This window comes from Chelonoidis abingdonii, chromosome 16 (assembly GCF_003597395.2).
Source record: "Chelonoidis abingdonii isolate Lonesome George chromosome 16, CheloAbing_2.0, whole genome shotgun sequence".
NCBI classification, from domain to species: Eukaryota; Metazoa; Chordata; order Testudines; family Testudinidae; genus Chelonoidis; species Chelonoidis abingdonii.
Genome location: NC_133784.1, coordinates 20,837,716 through 20,864,322, shown reverse-complemented (window position 1 = coordinate 20,864,322; position 26,607 = coordinate 20,837,716). Strand labels below are relative to the sequence as shown.

At 49.5% G+C, this 26,607-nt stretch overlaps 2 protein-coding genes across 6 annotated transcripts in view; one reads left to right on the top strand and one right to left on the bottom strand.

Moving 5' to 3' along the window:
- The window catches only part of CYB561D2 (cytochrome b561 family member D2), a 532,125-nt gene that overhangs the window by 198,498 nt on the left and 307,020 nt on the right, over nucleotides 1-26,607 (bottom strand). The gene's annotated exons all lie outside the window — the stretch shown is intronic.
- The window catches only part of CACNA2D2 (calcium voltage-gated channel auxiliary subunit alpha2delta 2), a 638,569-nt gene that overhangs the window by 351,442 nt on the left and 260,520 nt on the right, over nucleotides 1-26,607 (top strand). For all 3 annotated transcript variants that reach the window (XM_075072870.1, XM_075072869.1, XM_075072871.1), the window contains exon 4: nucleotides 7,738-7,797. In XM_075072870.1, coding sequence (XP_074928971.1) covers nucleotides 7,738-7,797 — 60 coding nt within the window. The remainder of the gene's footprint in view (nucleotides 1-7,737; nucleotides 7,798-26,607) is intronic.

Sequence of the window (26,607 nt, the reverse complement as noted above, 5' to 3'; positions counted from 1 at the left end):
TAGATCTCAAAGCATTTTACAAAGGAGGGCAGTATCATCAGCGGCGTATTATTGCCTAGGCCAACAAGGCCTAGGGCGGCAAATTTGCAGGGGTGGCAAATTTGCTCGTGACCCCTCCCCAACTCCGCCCCTTCCCCAAATCCCCGGCCCGCTTCCTCCCTCCCCCAGGAGTGCCGCGCTTCCCTCCTCCCACCTCCCTCTCAGGCTTGCCGCGTGAAAGCACTGGGAGGGAAGGAGAAGCGAGTAGCGGCACACTTGGAGGAGGCAGAGCAGAGGTGAGCTGGGACTCACGGGCATGGGGAGTAACCCAGGGGGGCAGGGAATCTTTCCCCACTCCAGCTCACCTCTGCTCCACTGCTGCCATCCCCCGAGCGCCACAACTCCCCTTCTCCCCCCTCCCTCCCAGGCTCGCTGCGCAAAAGCACTGGGAGGGAGGGAGAAACAAGTAGCAGCGCAATCGGAGGAGGCGGAGCAAAGGTGAGCTGGGGCTGACAGGCACGGGGAGAGACTCTTGGGGGGTTGGGGGGGACAGGGAACCGATCCCTGCCCCAGCTCACCTCCACTCCACCTCCGCCATCCCCCAAGCGCGCCATAACTCCCCTTCTCCCCGCTCCTTTCCAGGCTTACTGCGGGGGAGCAGACATGAGTTGGGATGGCGATTTTTTGAGGGCCTAGGTGTGCCAAATTTTTTAATCCGCCACTCAGTATCGTTATTCACATTTTACATATGGGAAAACTGAGGCACAGACCAGAGGCAGTGGTTTGCCCAAGGTCACCCAACCGGCCAATGGCAGAACCAGAAATAGAACCCAGGTGTCCAGAGACCCAGGCCAATGCCCTGTGGTCAGTCCGCTCCAGTCACCTTAACTGGGGTTTGAAACAATGGGTGAAATCCTCGCCCCACTGAAGTCAAGGGCAAAACTCCCAGCTTCAGGAATTAATTCCAGGAACTCTGTGCCAGCGGTGCAAGGAGAGGGATAACAGAAACAGCCGGAGTTAGGGTAGTTAATGCTGAAAGAAGAGTGTTTTGGAAGGCTATAAAAGGGGCTGTCACTTAGGGTGACCAGATGTCCCAATTTTATAGGGACAGTCCCAATATTTGGGGCTTATTTTTGTATGGGCTCCTATTACCCTCCACTCCCTGTCCCGATTTTTCACACTTGCTTTCTGGTCACCCTACAGTCACTGTAAGGGTTAGGACAGGAGCTCTGTGGAGGCAGGTTATCCCACACCTGCCTACTGCAGGGGTCTTGTTTCTTCCTTTGAAGCAGAAATCAGCCACTGTGTGAGGCTGGATGGGTCTCAGTTTGATCCAGGGAATTCCTGTGTATCCTGTGACTTCCTGTGTACATTATCAATGCTGAGTTTCACTAGCCAGCCCAGCATTCCCCTGTGTGTGAGACATGCCCTCTGGGGACAAAAAGGCCAAGCTGACAAGTCCTGACATGTCGGGATATAGGGGAAGCATAATTGGTTTCATCCTAATGCTGGGAAAGGAGTGGGAAGGACAGCTTTTTAAAGTCTGGAGAAGACTGCCCTAACCTGTGTGCTGCTGCCAGGCCATGATGTTCCGCTCCATCTGCTGCCCTTGGGTCCCTGTTGACTAGTATCTCACTGTCATGTCAGCCATCCTGTTGGCTAACAGACTAGCTGTGTTCCTGTTATCCTACCTTACACAGATACATAGGGTCAGATCATGGCTATAATTATGCAAAGTTGGGGGAGGGCACAAGGAGACTCTTACCTACCTTACTGGCTCCATGTGGAGGCAGCCAGTGCCTGCCTTCATACAGGGCGTCCGTGCGTATAGTCCCTGACCACACACAGGCGGGCAAGCTGTTGCTGACATGCATTGTGGCTCTGTCTCCATAAATCCAAGGGCATGGTTAGGACTGTGCCTGTTCCATATCCACTACTGCTTGGAGGCCAGCTTTGGGAAAGGGCACCTGTATCCTTTCCAAGCATGGTGCTCACGAGGTTTCAGTACACTGCTGGCAGAATGCCTCCCTCGACTACCACCAGTGCTGTGTACCTCCCACGCCCCATCTGTTGCTGGAAAGATGTAGCCTCGCCCATCGGGAGAAATGGTTGGAGAGGAGGAAGCATGGGTTGAGCAAGAGAATTCTCCTTCACTTCCTCACCTCTTTGTTTGCTTGCAGGGATAAGGTTGGCACATTTTACCTGATCTTCCAGTCTATTCAGTGTTTCCGAATACTGAATGCTAACTGTTCTTTCTCACACTTTGTGCTCCACAGCCATTAACAATGGCTGAATTGTTCTGCGTTACACATCAATTTACAGGAGAGTCAGAGGAATTCCTAATGGAAGGGTATAAAAATTATCACATCAGTGCATTATCATGATCAGTGTGGGTTTGCACTGGCAATGGGACATTTGTGGCCTATTATATTGGTGAATCGGGACCTGATGCCATGGCAGAAACTCACTGGCTGAGTTTCTTTCTTCCTTTCTTTTTTTTTTCTAAACGGATGGGTTACATCTCCTTAATCTGCTTGGCTTCTCCCATGCCTCTCAGGTTTGTTCTCTCTCTTGTGTGGCTGTCTGAATATATCTGTATTGCTGCTAAGCCATGACAGGTAGAGATGGTGCAGAGAAACCAGCGATGGGGCTGGTAGGGCCCAATTAACACCCACCTGCTTGCATGCTAAAGCATCTCCCCTGGCTTTACATTTTGGTGGCACCAGTTCCTTTCCACAGCATTGCAAGGTGCTTACCTCTGATTCCTGCAGCACCACCAGTTCTCCCATCTCATGCCTCCTAGCCAGGTGCAATATCATGTTTCTGCCTGTATTGATCTGAGCATTTCTAAGGCACCCGTTGCTCTTCTGTCGCCCTAGGTTCCTGTATTGGCAACCACCACTGAGCACCTTGGCACCAAATCCAGTGGGAACAGTGGCATGACTTATGGGTGAAACTCTGGTCCTATTCCACGCCATTGGAAAACTCCTATTGACTTAAATGAGACTGGGATTTGGCCCTCTGTTTTTATTTCAAACAAGTCTCAGATCTAGCTGTGGGACATTCTCTCCTTTCTTGAAAATAGCTAAACTTCTCCCTGCCTTCTGGAGGAGGCTAAAATAGGAGCTCCTTGGGAGTGACTCCTAGCCAGTTGGCCCACTCTTGGTAATCTGCAGCAGTCCCCTGGTCATCTTATTTGGTTTTACAGTGGAACAGTTTGGACCCAATTAAGTTGTGGAAGGCAACGTTAAAAGAAAACAACTGGCCATATAATAGCAAACAGAGTCATACGTGCATGTATTGTGTTAATGTCCCCTAGGAAATGATTTTGGTTCACAGTTCTCTGGATCTTTTGCACAAGAAGTCAAAAACTTACCAAACAAGTCACCTAGTATCTTGACTCTTGCGCCCTTAGTAGCAGCTTGGGAATATCTTACAAAGGCTTTGAGGACAAGTGCCTTTCCCGTGTCTTTAAACTGAATGTGCAGAATAGACAGAGCCATTAGCAAAGCCCAAATCTCCCATCTGGATTCAGAACTCCCGTAAGAGTCAGTGTGGGTGCCAGAATGTATCTAAGGGCACAGTTGGCCCTGTGAGTATAGTGATCAAATGTGAAATAGTTGCTGATGGGGCATGTAAAGAGACACTGACAGACACATGGGAAGCTGGTGCTATTGCGCTGGCCATTTTGAGCATAAATGCCTCTTCCTTTGCTTACTACTACAATGAATTATTAATGCAATGATTTTATCACTCTCTTCAGACTAGCTATTTCAGTAGCTTCCTGGTTTTCAGTGAGAGGTTCTGTTGGCTTCAAGTCACTTTGTTTGCTTTTCCTTCATTATAGGATTCCTTGAGCATTGTTAGTCTGTTTATAATTTTTCAGTAAAACACGTGAATAACAACAGCAAAACAGCCTGGGGCCTTTACCACTTGTCGTCATTAAAGATTACCCAGCACCTTTCACCTTGTGGGTTGGTACGGTATTGTTCTTCAGTCCCTGCCCTAAACCCTACATAGGCTGTGCACTGTTAAACCATGCCAGGGACAGCTGTACAGTTCTTGTACACATCAGAGTTTGAGATTCTAGGCATTATGGACATTGTCTGTTATCAAGACAGATCAATCAGACAGTTGCCTGAGTGTAAACACAAGAAGGATTGTATGTAGGTATTAAGGCCTGCAATGAGCAATGTCTTTGCCTTGATGTATCTCACTAACTCTTGTATTGTTTGTTGTGGTAGCCTCATGGCTAATTAACCTCCTTACGGATTAGCTACTTAGTCCCTGGATCTGAGCTCAAACGTGCATGGCACATATTCCTTGAGAATCCCATAAAGCCAACAGCTGCGTGTGAGCTAGTGGGGTATGTCTGATTTTACAAGGCTGCAGCAATACGCACAGTGCACCTGAGATCAGACTTCGGGTGCTCATCACCTGGGAAATATCACCACTCTGAGTGGAGAAAGTGTCTATCTGGGGAAGCCAGTCTTGTGCAACTGTAATACTGACAGATGAGGATGGTAAGAAGTCAGATCCATTCCCTTGGTGCTGTTAAGGACAAGTAGGGGCAGATCCTGAAGTCCACACCCCATTCTGCCAGAGTAAGATATGGCCCATGCTGGAAACCACATAGGCTCTCTGCTACACACACACACACACCCTTTACAAAGCCAGTTGTGTTTGCCCTTGTCATATGACCTGTGGCCCTGCAAGGTCTGGGCTGGACTCACCATGCACATCTGGAAAGTGGCCACTCCATGTACCTGCCCTGCTGGCGCACAGCTCTTGGATCTGGGCTACTGGGCTGTGGGTGGAGGTTATGCAATTTATTTTGCTTTTCTGTTTTTAATTTACTTAGTAATGCAGAATTGATCTCCCTTGGATATCTTCGGGCTCTTGACATTTGCGCCTTTCAGCTCAATTAAAAGAGCCGACCACAGCTACTTCTTGGTGCTTTATTATACAAATTGATTTGCCTGGCTTTCTTTCCTTTCTTTCTTTTTCTTTTCCTGCCCTGCCATGCTGTGGATCGCACAATGGGCCCATGACATCTCAGGCTGCTGTCCGCTGCCAGCCAGGGCCGCTGCAACCATTTAGGCGACCTACGTGGTTGCCTAGGGCACTGGCATTTGGGGGGCGCCATTTTCTTTGGCAGCAACCAGGGTGGCCGGATCTTTGGCCGCCCCGGTTACCGCCGGCATTTAGGTGGAGGGAGCTGGGGCAGGGGAGCACGGGGAGGGCTGCCTGCAGCAAGTGGGGGGGGGGAGCGCACGCAGGGGAACTCCCTGCCCCAGCTCACGCCTGCCCCGCTCCCTCCCTGAGCACGCTGTGGCTGCTTCACTTCTCCCACCTCCCAGGCTTGCGGTGCCTAACTAATTAGCTCTGCAAGTCTGGGAAGCAAGAGAAGTGAAGCAGCCTCAGTGTACTCGGGGAGAAGGCGGCGCAGGGGTGAGCTGCTTCACTTCGGCGTGCTCGAGGTGCTCGTGCTCATGTGTGGAGCAGGGGTGAGCTGGGGCGGTGGGGTGCCTCAGGCCAGAGGGGAGGAGCTGCCGTAGGGGGGCGCCTCAGGGAGGGGGCATGGGAGGGAGGGCGCAAGGTGAAAGTTTCGCCTAGGGCGCGAAACATCCTTGCACCGGCCCTGCTGCCAGCTGCCTCAGGAACCCTGCTTTCCACACCCCATATGGAGCTGAGCAAGTGACAGGGAATGGGAAAGCTTCAGAGGAATGAGAGGAGATACACAAATGAATAGAGGGAAGGACCTAGGGAACATCCCAGGGCTCTGGACCCAGAGGCCCAGAGTGGGACCAGGGCTCTCTGGATCAGCATTGCTGAGGAGCAGGCCAATGGTCCATCTAACCCGCTTTGCTGTCTCTGATAGTGGCCAACGCTGGCTGCTCAGCAGAAGGGCGAAAAGCCGCCTGATGCCCCTGCTCTCTCTGAGGTGCTGGGGTTTGCTGCCTAGTCCCCATCAGCAGTGCTGCACATTCTGTTTTTACTCACGCATCCCAGATGGCCAGCGAATTCACGTGCCTTGGTTGGGAGCCCCACTTGAGGCACAAGGTCTGGCTGTCAGAGGTGTTGTTCACCAATAACTCCCAGGGTGTCCACTGGAGCAGTGGCTGGTCAGCACTTCTGAAAATCAGGCCCATGGTGTCTCAGTATGGAAACTAGAGCTGCCAGACCTCTTTGGAAATTTGGGCCTAACCGTTCTTTAGATAGCCCCACGCGATATCTCTCAGCCATGTCCCCTGCTGAAGTAGGGCCTGTTCCACCCAAAGTGTGAATGGAGTAGCTGCATGCTGTCTTCTTGCAGTAAACAAAGAAATTGCTCACCCCCTTTTTGCGCAACTCTTGTTCCTCTCACTTTTCACATTCTGGGCCGGGCCAGCCGCATTGCATGGGGTAACATAGCTGAGTGGGAAGACAGTGCACCTTGTCCTCCGGTCGTGCCAGGCCCTGCCTCTTGCTTCCCTTTCCAGGGATGATGTTGACTCTGCACTCACTTGTATTGAAGACTCTCCTCTCGCTCTGGATACGGAGACGATATTTTAAAATCTTGTACATTCTGAAGGAAGGAGCTGGCTCCTCTGTCTGTGCTTAACCTGTCCTTTCAGTAAACCTCGTTAGGCTGCTGTTAAATGCCATCTCAATATGGGAGCCTCCCTACTGTAGTCAGTGATTAAAGGCAGAGCTGCCGAGATACCTTCCTTGATTCCTCTCCCCGTTCCGCAGCCCATGGGAATGGCTAGTGTGTTGCAGACCACCTCAGTGCTGCCCAACTGACTCTCCTGGGCTTTTGCACTCAAGGTGTAAAAATAATCCGTTGTGACATGAGAGGATGAATCAGCTCCGGACAGAGACAGTAACTCCCTCGCCATCACAGGGGTTATGGACTGTCCACAGAGTGGCAGCAGCTAGGGCTTGCTGTGTCTATCTGCCTCTCTCTGTCTGCTCTGGAGATCTGAGTTCAATTCCTGTCCTAAGTCACGACTGAAAAGCTAGGCTTAGCGACATGCGAAATGAGCAATGTCTGTATGGATTTAGTTAAACTGGTTCAGATCCCTATATAGACACTTATCTCACTGTGAGTGGCTTATTTCAGCTCAGCTAAAGTAAGTGAGGAATTGATGAGAGTGAAACAGCAAGAAGCCTGCTTTAAACTGAAGTGACAGCCCTTTGCACTCGTTTAATGGAGTCGGTTTCATATCAAAGCTTTAGTTAGACAGCATACGTGTGTGTGTGTGTGTGTGTGTATGTATGTATGTATATAGACAAGGGCTGTGGTTAGTGGGTGGGTTCCTCCTTCTTCCCTCTCGCCTTTCAGAAATTCTCTGGAACTGAGGGGAGGGATCTCATTGCAAGGGCTTTTGCAGCCTCTTGCTTGCTGCTTCTTGTTTCGTGAGTTAGTGATGGGCACTAGGGGGGCAATGGAAGCCCCTTGCAGCCTGGAGCTCTGAGGAGGAGCTGTGCTGTCCTGATGCTGATGCAGTGTCCAGTCACAAAGGCTGCTGAAAACACTCTCCCGCAGAGAGAAAGTGTGTGTGCACACAATGCATCTTCCGCTGTGCCTGATCCATAGAGCAGGTGAGCCTGTTCTAGCCCCATCTAGAGAGCTGGATCTTTGGCTCAAGCTCAACTCCTGGTGTTGGTGGCCCCACAGGAACCGATGCCCTCCTGGGGTGGTGGGATGAGCTCAAATCAACTGTGTCCTGGTTGTTGCAAAACATGTTTTCTTCTCTCTTGTTTTATTTGCAGAGACTTGCTGGTGCGGCTGAGAAGTTCCAGAAAGCCCACCGCTGGCAGGACAACATCAGGGTAAGGCTCTGACTCTCCCCACAGGTGTCGTATCCTTTTTAATGGGCTCGTCTCGATATGTCTCTGTCTTGCACTTTGTTTCCCAGGGTAGAATTTAGCCCACCCATAGCATGTAACCTCTGAAACCACTGAAGTTCTGTAGGAATAATTGAGGCAGAATTTGGCCCTTCCAGTTCTTTCTTTCTTGGTTTTATCTCAGTCTTTGTGGTTTTCCTCCCTCCCCTTCTCCCCATCTGCTAGCTTTTCATTCCCAACTTTCTCTCTCTCTCTCTCTCTCTCTCTCTCTGCCCACTCCCTCACTCGCACTGTGATTTTTAAAGCAAGCTGTGTCTATGACACTCTGTTCATCTCTGCAAGTTCAGACACAGTTGTCCTGCTCCTCATCTTCTGTCCCTGCTGCCTGCCAGCCCTAATGAAAGTGAATGAAGTAATTTTGAGCTCGTTTCCAGCATTGCTTCTGTCTATGCATGCAGGTAATAAGAGCAGTCAGAAGACAGAAGGTGAAGGTCAAGCTAATGGTTAAACACTTTGGTATTGAGTTCCTGTGGAGAGCTCCCTAGAGAATTTACATCTTCACCATCTCAACAGACAAGTCATCTGCATGGTCATTGGGTACCCTATTTGGAGGGGCGTGCTCGGTGCAGTAGGGGGTCTTGTGTTAAATGACGACAGACATGCACATACACAAGGTTGTGTGCCTGTTTTTCTATTGTCTGACAGTAATTCCGATTCAGGGTTGGTTCTGGGGAAAGGAGTAATTGAGGCTGGTGCAGGGAAAATGTTGTTTTAATGATTGCATTTGACTTTGTAATTATGGCAGTGATAAAGCGCAGCAGGAATCTGAAGGATTCTGCCTGGAAATGCTCTCAAATTATAACAATAATACAAAAGGAAGAAATGGTTGTTTTCCTTTCAGTGCAAATGGATTCTGGAAAAAAAAAAAAACTCTGAGACCAACCCCCAGATTTTATGACCATTCCTCACTTTGAGGAGTACCTTACTCTATGAGTAACCCCAGGCTAACATGAGAAACCAGCCCAGAGAAACCACCTCTTGCACTGTCAAAGAGATATTGGCCCAGCCTGTCTCTCCAGCAGGTTCCTGACCCCTCTGTGTTTTTATGGATGTCACTTGTGGCCCAGCAGCCAGATGTGGCCAAACTCTTCCTATCTGTAAAATGGAGATAAGGATCTCCTCCTTCGGGAGCACTTTGAGATCTGTGCATGAAAAGCACTAGAGGAGACCTACTTTGTATTGGTATTATCTCGATGGAATGAACTGGCCATCTCTATTTCTAAGGAACAGAGGTCGCACTCTCTGAGCATTGTTAAAGTCTCTCAGCACAGCACGTATGTGTTGAGGAGATCTAGTGTGTGCTGTTTGCAAGAGAAAGTGGCCAGTGTACTGTTTGCAAAGAGGGATGTGGAATGGGTGTGTGTGCAGAGGAGATGTTTTGTGGCATGACAAAAACTCCATTGTGAAGACTGGGCCTGGAGACAGAAATAAGGAAGGAATTGAAAAGATGTGGGGTAGATGAGAGTAAGACCTGAGGCCAAAGCTAGCTCTTAGATACCCCGTTCGTGGTCCATTTGTTGACCTCTGAGGAGCAGAATTTGGCCCATGCAATAGAAGAATGAGGCAAGAGGGAGGAGACAACTGCGTTCAGTTTGCCACTTGACCAACTCAAGATGGAAACTGGTATCTGTGTGACTATAGCTACTGCCTCTCTGTCTGTCCTCATTTGCTTGCTTCCCATGATCCTCCTACACTGTGCTGCTCAGGTACTCATAGCACCAGGAGTTCTCTCATCAGACATTCAGGAAACGCTGAGCTAGAGTATTGGGGACGTTGTTGGCTGCAGCTGCCTGGCAGAGGAAGATCTGGAGATGCACATGGTGGCTTTGAGGAGAGAGACCCCTTGCCAAGTTGACTGAATTAGAATGCCAGGAAGTGAGCCGGGGGCCAGGCCAGGCCAGTGGAATGACCAATACTCAGTGCTCAGCTGTTGAGCATAGTAGCGCAAAATCAGTGCAAGGCACTTGGCCATAGGGCAGGACAAAGGGGCCATATTTTTGAATGGGTTATAACTTTTGTGTTAGAATGTTTTCATTTAAATCGTGATCTGCTTACATTCCATATTCCCCAGGAGTCCTGCCTAAAGCATTGATCTCTTTCACTTGTCTGGCCCCACCCATCCCAGATGAATAGAGTCTTACCAAATTCAATCCATTTTGGTCAATTTTACAGTCATAGGATTTTAAAAATTGTAAATTTCATGATTTCAGATATTTAAATCTGAAATTTCATTGTGTTGTAATTGTAGGGGTCCTGACCCAAAAAGGAGTTGTGTGGATGGGGTTGCAAGGTTATTGTAGGGGGGTTGCAGTACTGCTACCTTCACTGCTGCGCTACTGGTGGCAGTGGCCCTGCCTTCAGAGCTGAGGAGCTGGAGAGCGGTGGTTGCTGGCCGGGAGCCCAGCTCTAAAGGCAGAGTTGCCACCCTTACTTCTGCGCTGCTGCTCGCAGGGCGCCACCTTCAGAACTGGGCTCTCTGGCCACTCAGCTTTGAAGACAGTACAGAGGTAAGGGTGGCAATACCGTGACCCCCTAAAATAACCTTGTGACCCCTCCTGCAACACCCTTTTGGCTCAGGACCCCCAATTTGAGAAATGCTGGTCTCCACCATGAAATCTTTATAGTATAGGGTAAAAGCACACAAAAGACCAGATTTCACAGTGGTAGACCTGATTTCACGGTCCATGATGTATTTTTCATGGCTGTGAATTGGGTAGGGTCCTACAGATGAGCCCTGGTGTCGTAAGGACTTTAAATAAATATTAGAAATAAGGCCATTCTGTAGCTGTGTATAAAATATGCAGGAGCAGCAGCCTTGGAATTTGTTGCTTAGTCATGTGTTGCAGATGTCATCGTTCTGGAGGCCCCACTGAATTCTGGGATACCAAACCCAAGAGCCCGGGAAGTCTGAACTGTGTTTTTGATCTAATAATCATTCACATCAACATCTGTGGGGTCATAGAAGGTGAGCGGTCTGGGTACAATTACATCCTGGTTAAGAAGCACGCACCGGTTTAGTAAAGTCTGCACGGATGCTTGCTTGCTCACAGAATCTCAGCTCCGGTGCATCCCAGGCAGGGTGTTCAATGGATATGGAATTGGACTGAGAGTCAGGAGATCTGAGTGATGTTCCGCACTGTGCCACTAACCTGCAGCGAGACTTTGGGCAAGCTGTTTCCTTTATCTAGCCCTCTCTTTCCCCTTCTGCACTTTGCCTGTCTACAGGGTCAGATCTTTCATGCAGAGGCGGTCTCTGGACTGGTGCAGCACATGGCAGAAGGGGCCCTGATCTCAGTAAGCCTTTGGAGGCACAGCTGTAATGTAATTAACCATGAAACCCTCCCCTCCCGCCTCAGTAAGGGATTGAAAATTCCTAGCAAAGGTGGTGGAGGAGGAGCTGCCAGTGAAACTCAACATCTGAAAACAAAAGTACTAGGGAACTAGCCCTAGAGACAGTGAGGCTGGTCTTCTCCTGGTGTTGTAGCCAATGGTGGCTTTGCCACTGACTTTGGTAGGAGTAGGAGTGGCCCCTATATCTGTGGTGGCTGCTGTCCTGTCTCTCGGGTTGTAAATATTTTCAATCTTGGGAAGGAATCTCTAGCTATGCATCAGCAATTGAGCAAAATGAACAGACCACAGTATTGTATCAGATCTTGCAGTCATGAGACAGTCGATCCCAGCTCAGATCTGACCATCCAGTGAAAAGGAATTTTCTACCAAGTCGCTGGGCTGGTGGTGGGGCGGTTCTTCCTTTGGCAGGAGGTTTGGTTCCCAAAGTCTGTTGTGAGTTCAAAGAACAAATGCTGAGTTCTGTAATATAAACTTAAATGAACATGTGTGTCAAGCACCACCTGTCTGATCGGTCATCTTTTGAAAGAACGAGCCTTTGGCTGCCATTCAGTATCTACCCACATCTGCCTCTTATGCTGTTTTCTTTTTTCGTTTTCCTTACAGCCCATTCTTCATCCTCATCTAAATGAAACGTTACTCTTCATGTACAAGATGTTTATTCTCCATAGTGTTAGATCCCAGTGACTTCCTGACAGTAGGGGACAGATCTGGAGTATGGTCTGAACCAAAATCCCAGCTCTGAACACCCTTTGGGTGGAAGATCTGGATCTGTACTCTGCAGACTGGGCCCATCGCTCCAGGAATCTGATACCTCTTCTATCCCAAGAAGCCAATCTTAACAGTAATCCTGTCATTTCATCCCCAGATGGTTCCCTGGTCAGTGACTAATGTGCAGCTGTTTCTGGGTTTCTGTGGTTGTTTGGAGGCCTCTGTCTCCTAGAGAGCAGGACATTCTAGATTAAATAAACTGCGGAGGGGCAGTCTTTAATTCCTCGTATGCATTACTTGTGGTTTGAAGGTTCTCTTGTGTTTAGTTTCCACTCAAACTTCATGGACTATACTGCTCTAATTTTTCCTTCAGCCCTGTCTCCTTAGCCGAGATGGACAATACATTGGAGTGAAGCTCTGCAGCAAGCAGAGACATGCTTCTGGCCCCTCTGAAGCCTTTCCGGAGAACACACAACTGCCTCATGGGTGAGATCTTGCTGCCTACAGTAACCAATGCTCAGGGCTGAGGTTATTCAAGGAGAAGTCTGCTTCTAGAGCAGACAGCTGGGAGGATGCTCTCGTGTTTGGCTACATCACTTCCAACAAAACTCGGGACACCAGTGTTACAAAACACAACCTCAGGCCAACGATCAGCAGAACAGCTCAGAGGAGCAGTGCACAAAAGGGAGGTGTGAGCCCTCCCTGGCTTCCATGAGCAGAACTTGTCAGCCACTGGTGCGCCCACAAACACGCACTGACCTGCTAATGGGGAACTCCAATTGCTGGGTTTCAGGGCTGTTACAGCAGAAAGTTGTAGGCAGCTGTGTAGCAAGTAGTATAGGGACAGGTAGAGTTTATTCCTGCCCCATTTCTGTTTAGGAGGCAGCATGTGTATTTCTCATTTCTGAATTGCTGCATTAGATATTGTCTTACAGAGATATCCAAGTTGGCACTCTTGATAAAGCAAGGTTTGCTGCAAATGGGTAATAGCCCCCGCTTCCCTTTGCTAGCTGGCTTTGTCCTTTCCAGTTTCATACTTATGCTATTCTTTGGGACACTCAGCAAACCTGCTTGAAATGCTATTCCCTTCTGTTTTCCTTAAAGCCTAGGGGGAAATGCTGTAAGGTATTGTGCACATCTGTCCCCATCTGGACACCCTGGACTTTTTTCCCCAGGATTGTAGCAGTGTCTGTGGCATGCCTGCAGCCTCCCAGGGGTTACCATGCTCCCGGGGTCCAACAGCAAATCAGGTGATATTTGCACTCTTGCTGGAACTCTTGTTTGCAGGTTTGCAGCTGGACTAGTAGCGCCTGTGGTGCAGAGGCCACAGTATTCTCCTTCTGTAGTGTCTTTGGCATCTCATTGAGCTGCAGCAAACATACAGTGGCAGCTGCCGGTGACTAATTAGGATGTACTGGGAATGAAGAGTGCCTAGAGCTTCATGTGCTTCGAGCAAGCTTAGACAGTGCCCTCCACTTGAGTTGGAGGTGCAAGTAAGGCTGCTTTTAGCTACTCTCTAGTCTCTGCCTTAAACAACCAAAAGTGTCAGGATGTCATCTTTTCAATCCACAGGGGATAGGCCAATAGACACGTGTCCTTGCCTGGTCTCTTGGGAAGTCAGGCACCATCACAGAGATCCAAGGTCGCTCCAGCAAGGACTCCAAATTGCCTTGCTCTGAGCTCCAGCTCCCGCAGGAGCAGCTCCGCTCCCTTCATTAACATCACTGGAGCACGAGAGCTGGAAGCCCTGAGGCCAGCCGCGGTGGTGTTTTGTGCTGTGAAACAGAACTGCTACTTAGGCAGTACCAGCAGGCAGCGGCTGACTCACATCAGTGGGCATGGCAGTGAGCAGCAAACTTGTGTCACGGGAAGCAAATGAGCCCTGATGCACAGGGGGTTGCCCCTTCTACCTTGATCTGTCCCTGGATTGGGGTACCTCTGAGGCTGGCTCTGCTTGGCAGCAATGATGTAACAAAGCTTCAGATGCCATGGCACTGAGTCAGCACATACTGTCACAGGAAGGGCACACAGCTGTCAGCTTCACTTGGCATAGCCACTGGCCCAGTAAAACCAGCTTGCTGAGGCTTTTAAAGAGCCCTGACACCCCAACTTCACACTGGCATACATAACTCTCCAGTTCCCCATTAAATTGCCCTGTGTCTTTCTATCAGTCCCACTCCTATTCTCACTGCAGATGGCTGAGATACCTGCATCCAAGCACAGCCCTTCAGTTCCTGCTGCCTGCTTCATTCTCTGATGTCATCACTTAATGTGCATTGCATCACAGTCATTTCAGTTGTGCTGGGGGGTGATGCCATAGATGCAGGATTGTGAGGCCACCCCCTGAATCTTGCAGAGGAGCCATGCACTGACTTGTCAGGACCATGTCTCCGTGGAGATTGGAGATGAGACAGAACCAGAAACCTGCACCTGAACACCCCTGAGACACAGAGGAGTTTTGTTCTGGAATCAGGTCAGATCTCTGAGACTCAGTCCAATTTCTTAGGCAGGGGCAGACATAATCAACAGCAATTGATGGGGAGAGGAAGGGGGAATACAAAAGCTGTCACTTGGACTTAGTTTAAGAGGTGTCCTGCTGAGCAATGGATTGAAATCCCCACTACAGTGCATTGTTTCTGCCATGTCTGCCCTGCACTGCAGGAATTGCCTTTCAACAGGTGATCCTATGTGCATTGTGTTTTCTTTGAGTATCTTCATAAGGGGGCGGGGTCTTCATTGTCCACTCCTCCCCAACCCTATGGGGTCTCTAGTGCCTCTTTCTGCCATGCTCCAGATGTCCCACTGATGGCTGTCTGACTGCAGGCTGGAGGGGATATCTCCCCACCCTTGTGGCTGAGCATGCTCCTGGCCCAGCACACTCTGGTTCCCAATAGCCATCTAGGCCAGCTCAGGGACCTGAGAGACTCATGGCTCTGAGGCCAGCCTGTCTTCTCTGGCTCCCAGCACATGACGGTGGCACTTCAAGGTGTCTGGACGACCAGGCTGTTGCTACTTCTGAGGAGCTGAAAGGGAGGTGAGCAAAGTAACCTTCGGGCTCTCAGCCCCATGTACTCAGCTCATACTTCTCTGCACTCAGCCCTTCTCAGCTGCTAGGGAGGGAAGAGGCCTCCTCCCACCCCCAACTGCCCCCTCCTTGGAAGGATCTATAAGAGAGGCCCCTGGAGCGTGGGGATGGGAGCTCCGGGTCGAGAGACACAGTGGGATGGTGTCTGGGCTCTGGGAGTAGGTATGGAGGGAAGAGCACCGTGTCTAACTTGGCACAGAAGGAGGAGCTTTGGGAAGACTAAGACGTGTGAGTTTGCCCCTGCAGAGTTTGTGAGTCATCTGCTGGAGGACAAGGGGTGGGGTTCGCCGGCCCTGGGCATGAGCAGGGGGTGTGGCAGACAGCACAGGATCCATGGGGGAAGTCCAAGGACACCTTCAGTGGGCTGGGACTTCTCATGGAGCGCAGGCCTCTCTTCATTGCTTCCTATGCCCTCCATCCCCTACCTGTCAGCCCATACATGGCCTCTGCCTCCCCCCTGTTCAGGGATGGGGGATCTGGAGAGATTAACAGGCACACGGTCAGCCCGTGTTTCTAGAGCACAAGGCAGCACCCGGCAGCTGCTCCTAGCCAGGACTCCCATAAATCTGTGGAACCCCAAAACTGAGCGGTTTCCTTGAGGCTGGAGGGAAGTGGGATTGGGCCGCTGAGGCTCATCTCCCATCTATCAGGGCTAATGCTCTCCCCACTTCCCTCTGCTCCTTTCTCTTCTTCAGTGTCATGTCTCCCTCTTGCTTCCTTCATTACCCCCCACCTTCCCACTACCTCCTGCCTCCATCTTTAACTAGCTTCAGTGATTGTGAAATTCTCTTACTGCTAGTGCTTCCCCTCTGTCTGCCAGCCATGCCCTGGGGGCCAGCGCTGCCTCTCCTTGAAGGAGGTGGGACTGTCTCCACAGGTGCTGCAGTCACAGTCTGAGAGAGGGCCCTTCCCTGAGAACCGGAAGGGGAAATCAGGATCCCAGGGCTGAGACCTGCCCCCCTCTCCCAGTCATTCTGGAGCACCTCAGACTGCCATTGGAAAGGGGTTGAATGCCAGATTCTCCATCCTGGGAAACTAGATGTGTTTCTAGACCAGGGGTGGGCAAACTACAGCCCAGGGGCCACATCCAGCCCTCCAGACATTTTAATCCGGTCCTCGAGCTCCTATCAGGACATGGGATCTGGGGCTTGTCCTGCTCTGGCACTCTAGCCGAGGAGCAGGGTCAGGGTCTTTCCCCACTCTGCATGGCTCCCAGAAGCAGCAGCATGTCCCCCCTACTGCTCCTACACATAGGCCCAGCCAGGGGGCTCCATACGCTGCCGTCTCCCCAAGTGCCATCCCTGCAGCTCCCATTGGCCAGGAACCACAGCCAATGGGAGCTTCAGGGGTGGTGCCTGTGGACAGAGCCACCTGGCTGCACCTCCGGGTAGGAGCCGAAGAGGGGGAAATGCCGCTGTTTCTGGGAGCTGCTTGAGGTAAGTGCCGCATGGAGCCTGCCCACCTGACCTCTTCCCACCACCCCATCCCCTGCCCCAGCCCTGTTCCCCGCTCCCACTCTCTGAACCCTTCAGTCCCAGCCCAGAGCACCCTCCTGAACCCCCAAGCCCTCATCCCCAGTCCCACCCCAGAGCCCATACCCCCAGTTAGAGACCTCCCACAACCCAACCCCCAATTTAGTGAGCATTCATGGCCCACCATACAATTTCCATACTGATATGTGGCCCTCGGGCCAAAAAGTTTGCCCACTCCTGTTCTAGATGATCTGCTCTACTTCAGACAGGAAAGAGTTCAGGGCAGGTCTCTGGCCTGTCTCATCCAGGAGGTTGGACTAGACGATCACGATGGACCCTTCTGGCCTTGGTGTCTATGAATCTATGGGACCAATAAGCAGACTTGCTGTCAGCACCCAAGGGGGCCAGTGCTTTTGCAGTAGATTTAGGATGGCTCCAGTGTCCTTTCCTTCCCTCTACAGTGTCCTTTCCTCCCCTCCAATCCATGGGGAGAAAAGACGGCACCTTTCAATGCTCTGGACCCTGCCAATTGTGTGTGATTGTATACATGACTATAGCCAGCGACAATGCTCTTTGTGTGTACAAGCAGCAAAGGGTCCTGTTTGTGTGTACAGATATTGATAGATAGGTATAACTAGCTGGAGTGGAGGGGGTGTGGCTGGCTATGGGTAGCTCTAATGCAAATTAGGCCCCATTTCACCCACTACCAAGACACTTGCTCATGGCAGCTGCCATGAAGGTTGCATGCTGAGTTGGATGAATGTTCGCTCCCTTTGGCGGATAGCAGCCGTGCTCTCCTTGGTGCAGGAAGGGGTTTAATTTTAGGCCACCATTCTTAAAGCTCCTTCCCCAGGAGGAAGAACAGAGATGGCCGCAACTCAAAATCAATATCGTTTGTAGTGTCGGACGGGAAAAGACATGTTTCCTCTTGTTTCTCCTGTCAGGTCATTATTCTTCTGAGCTGTGAATGCTTTTATCAGTGCTTTGCTCCTGTCCTCAGGAACTCTGGTGGCAGCCTGGTCTCTGAGCTCTTGTCTTGCAGCCTCATGAGCCGATTTGTACTGAGTGATGGCAGCATGTAGATCGTGGAGTCGCAGACTCCAGGCTCCTCTGGGACGCAGACTGAGCTTGTTGGTTCCTATAGAGCCCAGTGGTAGGGGCAGAAGCAGTCCATAAATGTGCTGCACACTGGTACCGGCAGTAATGGCACTCATTAACTTTCTTTGAAGGGGATCGCTGGGATCCCCCAGTCTCCCCTGCACATAGATCCTGCGTTACAAAGACCATGTCCTTTAGCTGCTCTCATCCACCCTGGAGTCCGCTGAGAGAGCCCCTCCCTCCATGGCACATCCGCAGCGCTCCCAGACAGCATGGCTCTCACATGTCAATCACCATGTGGGCTCAGAGTCCCATTCTAGGAGTAACATGTCGCTCTGTTACTTGACTGGATTCAGTGCCAGATGAGCAGCCCTGGAGGCTGAAGCCCGATCCCCAGAACAGGTCCCATAGGAGTGTGCAGCACAGCAAGCTTTCCTGTACTCTGTCCCACTGTGATGCCTTGATTCAGAGCTGCAGGGGCCATCTCAAGCAAGAGGGAAGTTGAGTCCCTGCAGCTCCATTCAACTCTTGGTGCTTCTGCTCCCAACAAGGGGGCCGGTCAGTGATAAATGTGATGGGTAACGTTTGTGGATGCTAGTCTACCAGATGCCATCCTCCATCATGTCACACAGCCTACAGATGAGAGTGACTAATATCTGTACCATCTTGAGCCAGATTTGAGCCAGTGACTCAGAAATGAACGACAACCTCAATATACACAAAACAAAACTGGCTGGGGTGCAAATGGGCCATTGGTTTATTTTGCCATGTATGTGACACGTGCTTCTGAAATCCACTTCCTTAGGAAAACCTTTTTTAACAGTACTGTTTGCAACCACTTAATCAAGATGCAGGTAATTAGGAATGAGCCACCCGGAACCAATGTGCACTGGCGAACTGCTCCACAACACACAGCTGCTTTATCAGGCCAGTCCAGCGCTGTTCTCTTGGATAGGTGGGATGGTTGAGTACCTGTCCCTGCTCTTCACAGCACACCCCATGAACTGCAGACAGAATCACTCCTCATGCAACCCACCAAAGTGAGAGTATGCAATGTATCTACTGCATCAGTGACGACTGTGTGTTTATTAAAAGCTTAGGAAAGAAAGGAACGATTAAATAAATGGCTTGTTCTAGCATTTCTGGCCAGGTTTTAATCTCATTTTCTGCGTATGTATGATGTGAAGGAGTAAACATCTGTTAGTGGGGGTGATTGGTTAATTTGTGTTCCACAGAGATGGCTCTAGGAGCCAAGATCTGCTGTGTCCCAGTTCATTGCTTGTGCTCTAGCTCCAGCATAAAAGCTCCTTCCGTGTGTGTGTGTGTGTGTGTGTAGCAAAATAGTAAGATATTTTGTATTATATGACAGAGAGCATGGTCACATGATCAGACCATTACCAAATACATGCACAAGGGGCAAAGTCAAGGGGAAGTGTGCCCTATTTTAATTCTGGTACTTGCTAAGTTTGTATTGCTTAACTGTATAACCTTAATGCTCTCCATATACCAGACAGCCTTTGATGGAAATGGAGACTTTCCATGGAGGTTGGGTTAGAGTGCACCAGCAGAGCCCCATTGTCACCTTGCTGCCTGGGAGTTAGCGGGAAGTCTTTTGTGTTGCTGCACAGAGGAGCACAAGTGGGAGATACACAAGTTATTGACTTCTCCAAGTCTGATGTGGTTCTTTAAGACTGGAGCAAGCTCAGCTGTGGCATAAGGGTACAACCGTGCTGATGTCTGTGGCATTACAGCAGGACCAACTACCCTATTCAGCAGTGTGTGCTCACAATGGAGCAGAAGGGCACCAAGCACTGCCACTCAGGGTGGAGGGAAGTTGACAGATGTGTGCATGGACAGCGTCTCGGTTGGGAATAGTAGGGGGTGCAGGTCAGGACAATAGTATATAGGCAGATCTTGGCTGATGGGGAGGTGACTGGGGTACAGGGAAGGCAGTCAGTCAGGATTGTGGTGCATGGGCAGAACTGTGTATGTGGGATTCAGAAATGGAATAGTTGGGCTATTTTGTGCTAGTTTGGGTTCAAAATGAACTCTACTCTACTTTTCTTCTTTTCCTTTGAAAAACCTTACAAATAATTAAATCAGCGGTTTTCCATGTAGAAATAGCCCCCGCCCAGGTTACGCATATGTGCTCTCTGCATCTTTGGGTGGCCTTTTGTTCTCTGGCGATTACTGAGGAGGTGCCTCAGTTTCTTGGACTTCACAATGTTTCATTAGAGTGGTGGACTGATGCCACCGAGGGGTCAAGGGCTGGTTAACTTTCTCCGGACACTGGCACTGTCCACTCAGAAGATTATGGAGACACACATTCTAAGCTCCTAACTGCTGCTGCATGTTTGCGTTCTGCGTTGTATACAGTCCATCTGTTAAGGCTGATTCCCCACTCTGGCACTCTTGAGTGCAGAAGGTGGGAGCCCGCAAGGATTCTAAAAAGTAACACGGGCCGCTCCAGGCTTGTATTAAACTCCCAAGGTTACAGCTTTTGTCTAACCTTGGATGGGTAGATGCTGTCACCACCCAAGTGCAAAACCCCTTTGAGAACCCAGGAAGGCGCACTTAGAAATTGCTTCCCGTGGGGTGACCTCAAGCCCTTTCACCACCACCCTGGGGAAGAGCTGAGAAAGAAAAACAAAAGAAATCAGCTGTTGCCGCCAGCTCATTAAACAACATATGCAGAAACCTCTTAGGACACAAAAATCCAATCTTGTTCTTAAAAAAGGTAGATTTTATTAAAAACAAAAAGAAAGAAAATACATCTGGAAACTCAGGCTATTGCTAGATTAAAAAAAAAACACTTACAAGAATTAAGCATCAAGAATAACTTTCTTGAGGTCCAATTTAAAGGTTACAAGCAAAACAAAAGCATCTGGGGTTAGCACAAAGGAGTCCACAAGCCATAAAGAAATAAAAGGAGATAAACCTAATTGCGTCTTCCTAGACATTTCTTGATCTACTTACATATCTGGGGTTTCAAATGAGTAATTTGTAGGTATGATACCAATTATTTTGCATACCTGGCCCCAAGCTTCTTAGAGCATAGTTCTAGCCCTGTCCACCTCTACCCGAGAACAACAACAGACAGACAAAAAGGGAGTCTTGTTTCAATTTCAAAAAGTTCTAGCCTTCCCATTGGCTCTTTTGGCCAGGTGCCCACCCACTTCCTTTTACCTACGGGCTTTTTTAACTCTTTACAGGTGAAGCAAGTAGAGAACAGCTGCTACGAGGGATTTTCTAGCTAACTGGCTGACTTGGTCCATAAAAGGGAGCTATCTCCCCCCCACCCTTTTCATTTATCACACCATCACTCCTGCTTTAAAAAATATATAATACAGCGACCGAATCCTCCTCTGGGGGGAAAATCCCACTGATTTAACTGCAGCATGGAATCAGTTCGCAGACTTGGAGGTGGGAATTTAAAGCATCTGGAGAGGCACTGAAAGGTAATTAACAGTGAATGCCACCTTGTCTCAGGCTATAAAATTTCTCTTCTTCTCCATTAGTACCTGCATGTGCCACAAGTGCTTATCTCCAAATAATGCTACTGGAGAGAAGGAAGAGTTTTATTGCCCCAATTTGTACCCTGGGTTTGTTTACATTTAGCTGGTGTGCACGGCGGACAATTAAATCAGCCCCTTGGAGAGCAACCTCTTGCTGCCATGTCTCTGGGCAGGTCTGCATGAGGCTTATCCACTCTGCCCTTGCTTGATAGTTACACTGCGGCTTTTCCTCCTTTACTTGTTTTACCAAGTGACTTGTTAATTTTGGCCACACAGCTCTCCCCTCTCCCAGTGTGTCATTTTGTAACCTCAAGCTGGAGTTTATGACAGATTGCGCCAAGTGTGGTTATTTTTGTGTTTCCATCTGAATGCAGGATGGCAGATGCTGAGTGTTTGGAATGCATTAGTGCTAATGGCAGGACCATTAAACATTAGAGTCACTCACTGCAGATGGGTTGCTATGGAGGTTCAGGGGAAAATGAAACGAGCAGGAGTGAAAGCGGTTGGTAGGCTGTTTCCAGCAATCATCAGCTGGGCAATCAGTCAGAACCGTGATCCCTGCATGGAAAGTTTCTTTTTTCTAGGGTTTTTTAAATTAAACCACATTCCAGCACTCTTTTTTCCAAAGGGCTTGATCAGCAATGTCTTTTGGAGTGACCTTCAGGCATCGTTACACCCTCCATCCTGGCTTTGGATCCACCCAACAGGATGACAAATGCAGGGGATCCTCTCCCTGCCCCTGTCCTTGCACTGCTGGGTTCTGCTGCTTTCATAATGTGTTCCTGTGCTGTTCCTCAACCATGGGTCTCTGCAGCCAGAATGGCTAGGAGGGAGAACTGCTCTGGGGACTTCAGAGGAGATCATATGAGGGATGGGCTGAGCGCTAGGATCCACTGAAACATTTCTATTCTTACGTAAAGGGATGTCAATAGAACTATGATGGCTTACGCAAACTGAGGCTCTGGCCCAACCATGTGTGGGGTTCCTTGAGTCTCTTTGCTGATGAAGGTTGATCTTACCCCCAACAAAATAGTCAGACTAGCTGCCTATTCGCACCTGCCCACGTGTCCCATCTGCCGTTCCCCTAACCCCCTGCCTAGGGAGATTAACCCCTCGCTCAAGGAGAAGTGGTCCAAAATCCATGTGCGTGGCTGGAATGTCATGCCATGGGGAGCCACATTAGAAATGGAGGCTGGATTCTGTGGCTGAATCACTCTAGCCCAGGGTCGGCAAACTTTCAGAGGTGGTGTGCCAAGTCTTTATTTATTCACTCTGATTTAAGGGTTTGCGTGCCAGTAACACATTTTAACATTTTTAGGTCTCTTTCTATACGTCTATAATATATAACTAAACTATTGTTGTATGTAAAGTAAATAAGGTTTTTAAAATGTTTAAGAAGCTTCATTTAAAATGAAATTAAAATGCAGAGCCCCCCAGAGCAGTGGCCAGGACCCGGGCAGCATGAGTGCCACTGAAAATCAGCTCGCGTGCTGCCTTCGGCACCCGTGTCATAGGTTGCCTACCCCTGCTCTAGCTGCTGCCTTGGTTTGCCCTTGTGTCTCATGTTTGTCTGCACTGCAATAATAACAACAGCTAGCTTTTGTGTAGCGCTTTGTGTCAGTAGATCTCAAAGTGCTTCACGGGCTTGACTTTATTTATCCTCACACACCCTTGAGAGGCAGGGCAGTGCTGTTATCCCCATTGTACTGACAGGTAACTGAAACTAAGTTACTTGCCCAACTGAATCCAGGTCTCCCGTGTGTGATCCGTCCTCAGGATACCGCACTGCCTTGCATGCCGAGGTTTAGCTCCCTGACTCCACAGAAAACAGAAGCACTTTTCTCCCAGCCTCTGCCAGCTACGCTCTCCCTCTGCAGGTTCGCAATGTGCACTCCACCCTTGAGCCCTCTGAGCTCCCCCTGGAGTGCCCAGCCCCTGCTGCTGCTCACAGGATTGACAGATATGCTGTTCCCAAAGGAACAGTACGCCCCAGCTTATCAGGGACACCTCCGAACACAACGCCACCTAACACACAGCACCTAGACACGCTTATAGTAAAAACAGGTATGAGTGTAATTAACAAAGAATGGAGATTCAAGAAGCAGCAAGCAAAAGTACTGGAAATAAATGGTTGCATGTAAAATACAATCATAGCACGCATTCTGGAGCCTAGACTGACTTAACTACGTACTGTCATGTGCTAGAGTATTGCTCACCAGCGTGTTTCAGTTAGGGAGACTGTGATCATGAAACAAGCTGTACTCGCAATCTGTCTGCATTCTCCTGGTATACCAGACTAATTCTTTGATCTTAGTCATTAGCAGGAGACTCTCTTCCTGTGTGTTTCTCCCTGTAGAGTTTGCAAGTTGTTGACTTCATGGTCTTGATTAGCTGGTGGCTCCATGTGCAAACAGACTTATGTTGTAAGACACACAATACACAATGGTCAGCGTCTCTTGCCCCCTGCCCAACAGAGCCTGTTTTTCACCTGTCTTAACTCACAGACCTTCAGAACATAGTTTTCAGTATGGATACTTCACTCCTTAAATATCTTCCATACATACATCTCGCTATGACTAGGGTGACCAGTGCAGTGTTGGCTATTGGTCAAGACCTCACATGCCAACCTTTGATGCACTATTTTGTGACCGTCAGATCCAGGGGATCCCTATAAAACCTCATGCTCCCCTTATGCCCTCTGCCAGTTGGCCCCAGGAGGTCCTTGGGTCACACCATGTCCCAGGCTAGTGTCAAACTACAGTGCTGTCATTCCTTTCTGGACCAAGCCTGCCGCCATGAGGTGGTTTTCCTCTGGAGGCCTCAGCCCAAGAAATCGCACCAGGTGCATCTCCCACAGACCCATCACAGATGGTGTACTGGTTTCCTTGCAGCTGAAAGGGGCTTGTCTCAGTGCCTCGGTCGTCTGCGCTTGGTGAAAGCGAGCTGGGACGTGAGGGCCAGCAATCCTTCCATGGTAGGGAGTGAGAGACCCATGCTGGTGGGGAGTTGCTTTTTCATTGGGGGCCTTTTCACTGAAGGGCAGTATTAAGCATGGGAGTGGGAGCCTCACACAGTGTAACATGAATTTAGGATGCCCTGTCGTTATCCTCCCCAACATGAGAGGCAAGGAGGGGGAGGGATTGTGCTCATCTTCCTTTCCAAGGTGAGGGTGCCTTGTGAGGGATTTTACCCAATCCTGAGTGCTAAGGCAGCAGAACCCTAGGAACATAGGAGGGACCAGGAACCAGGCACAGTTGGACTTGGAGGAGGCTTCCTGTGGGGATAGGGGCTCAGGTTACCTGGAGGGTGGTGGGGTTATGGTTGGAGATCAGAGGCTGCCCCTTGGTCCAGTATAGCCCCAAGGTGCTGACTTTCCAGGCATGTGGCAAAGCCCCACAGAGCAGGCATAAGGTGCAGGTGAGACATGTGGGATGTGACATTTGTGGGTTATATGTCTTCGTGGGATCAGAGCAGGGGAGGTTTGGCTGATGATGCTGATGCTTCGCTGTTTGTGGGGGAGGAGCAGGGCCGGCCTTGGCTCTGCTGGTTTCATTGTCTTTATCAATGGTGACATTAACTCTCCGTCTGGGTGACTGGATGCTAGGGCAGGCATCTCCAAGTGTGTTCATCTCAGAATAATATACAAATCATAGTCCCCTCCCTAGTCTCTGGGCTCATCCCCCATTTAACCATGTTTCCCAATCCAGGGCTCAGTCCAGGGCCTACTGCAGTCACCTTGAATACGCATTGGATCAGGACCTTAATTTGCAAAAATATAAGCCCAGATCAAAGATAACCCATTATTAGGCGATTACTCTTAGAGAGTAAGAGAGGACACTTTGTACACTACTTGCAGTGTTTTATGTTGACCTTGGTATATGTTTGCAAGCTTTACTGGGAAGCAGTTAAGTTTGGATGGGCAGTGTAAATTAGATTTTAAAGGGTGTCAAATTTTTGCGAAGAAAGGGTGGTCTTTTCAATAGAGTAATAGCTAGACTCCTGGGCTTCAGGCTTCCAATGTGAGCTCTAAAGCTTTTTTTGTTAGCAAACTTCCCTTTTTCATTCTGTGCTCCGAAAGTTTACATGGCATTGGATGTGAGATCTGCAGAAGCTCAGCCCTGCAGATGATACGAAGCTCGGCAAAGTTTCTAGGCCAAGTTAGTTTAGAGAAAAGAACAAACAAAAAAACAAAAAAAAAAAAGTTTAGAATAATTTTTTAAAAGCGCATTTCAGTGACATTTTCCAAACAACATCACTTTAAACCTTTGGGTCTGACTGTCTTTACCAAACTTCCCAGAAAAAAAATGTCTCTGGGGATGAGATGTAGCGTGGAAAGTCTCTGGAAGATCTCTCGTGTGTGTCCATGCACATGCATACGCATCTCCCTACCTGGCATATATATAAAAAGACACACCCAGAATGTTGGAGGTAGAGAGAGATGAGGAAAACTCAGTTTGGAAGTGTGCCAGCAGGCCAATATCAAGTTTTAGTCCACTTTGCAATTGCTCTCTTTTGCCCTGAGCTTTTCCTGTGCTTTCTCCATTGATTTGTTCTCATCTCCCATTACAGGTGTGTCTGTCTTTCAGGCACGTCCTGGGAGCTCCCTGGGGGGAGCATATTTCCTGGACAATGCCCTGAGGCTGGGCACACCCCTCACCTCCTGCCTATGCCCTTAGACTGGGATTGTTTCTGTTTCAACATGCAAATCCAAAACGCAATATTATCTGTGCGTACAACATATAAACGCTTTCCCAGCACCGAGACCCTGGCTTAACCACAGCGGTAGACCTCTGTGAAGGGTGGGTCAGCCCAGCACTCACTCCCCCTCCTCTGCGCAGATATTTCTGGACAGCTGGAGCATCGGCTGCTGTCATTCCGGAGTGCGTGCTGCATTGCTGTTTACCAGGTTTCAGTCCTCTGTTTGCCACTTTGCTCAGACTAGCGACAGGTGCAAAATGTACCTATAACCATTACAGAAGGTAACTTTATTTTTTTGCCGTCTTCCTTTATGTGCTCCTTGCAAATGAGTCGGCGCAGCGGAGCGGATGGGCCATCCAACCTCTCTGTGTTTTGCAGCCAGCAATCACAGACTATGCCTTTGTTGCTTCTTCTTTGCTGCTGGTCACAGTTAAACTCAGTGGGGCCATTTGCAGGGCAAGAGATATTAGCACTGCAGTTTTCCTTCCTTTTTTCCCAGGCTTCCCACATGTTCAGTGTCTCAGAGCTGCTCCTTATCTGGAGTTGCTGGCAAACTGTGCTGCGATGAATAAACCCATGGCAGAATTGGATGCCTTTTAAACTCCCTTAACACCTCTTTTGCTTGGACTGTCAAATTAGGACCTGTGCAGAGCATCTTTGATATTTCATATGTGGCAAATTGCCGGTACTGTTCTCTGGGTCTCGCGCTTTCTCTTCTCTGGGGTAGGTTCAGGGCGATATTGCTTGCCTCTGAACCAGTTCTTAATCACTCCCCTAGTGTCCTTGGAGGAGGGGAGTGGAGAGGGAG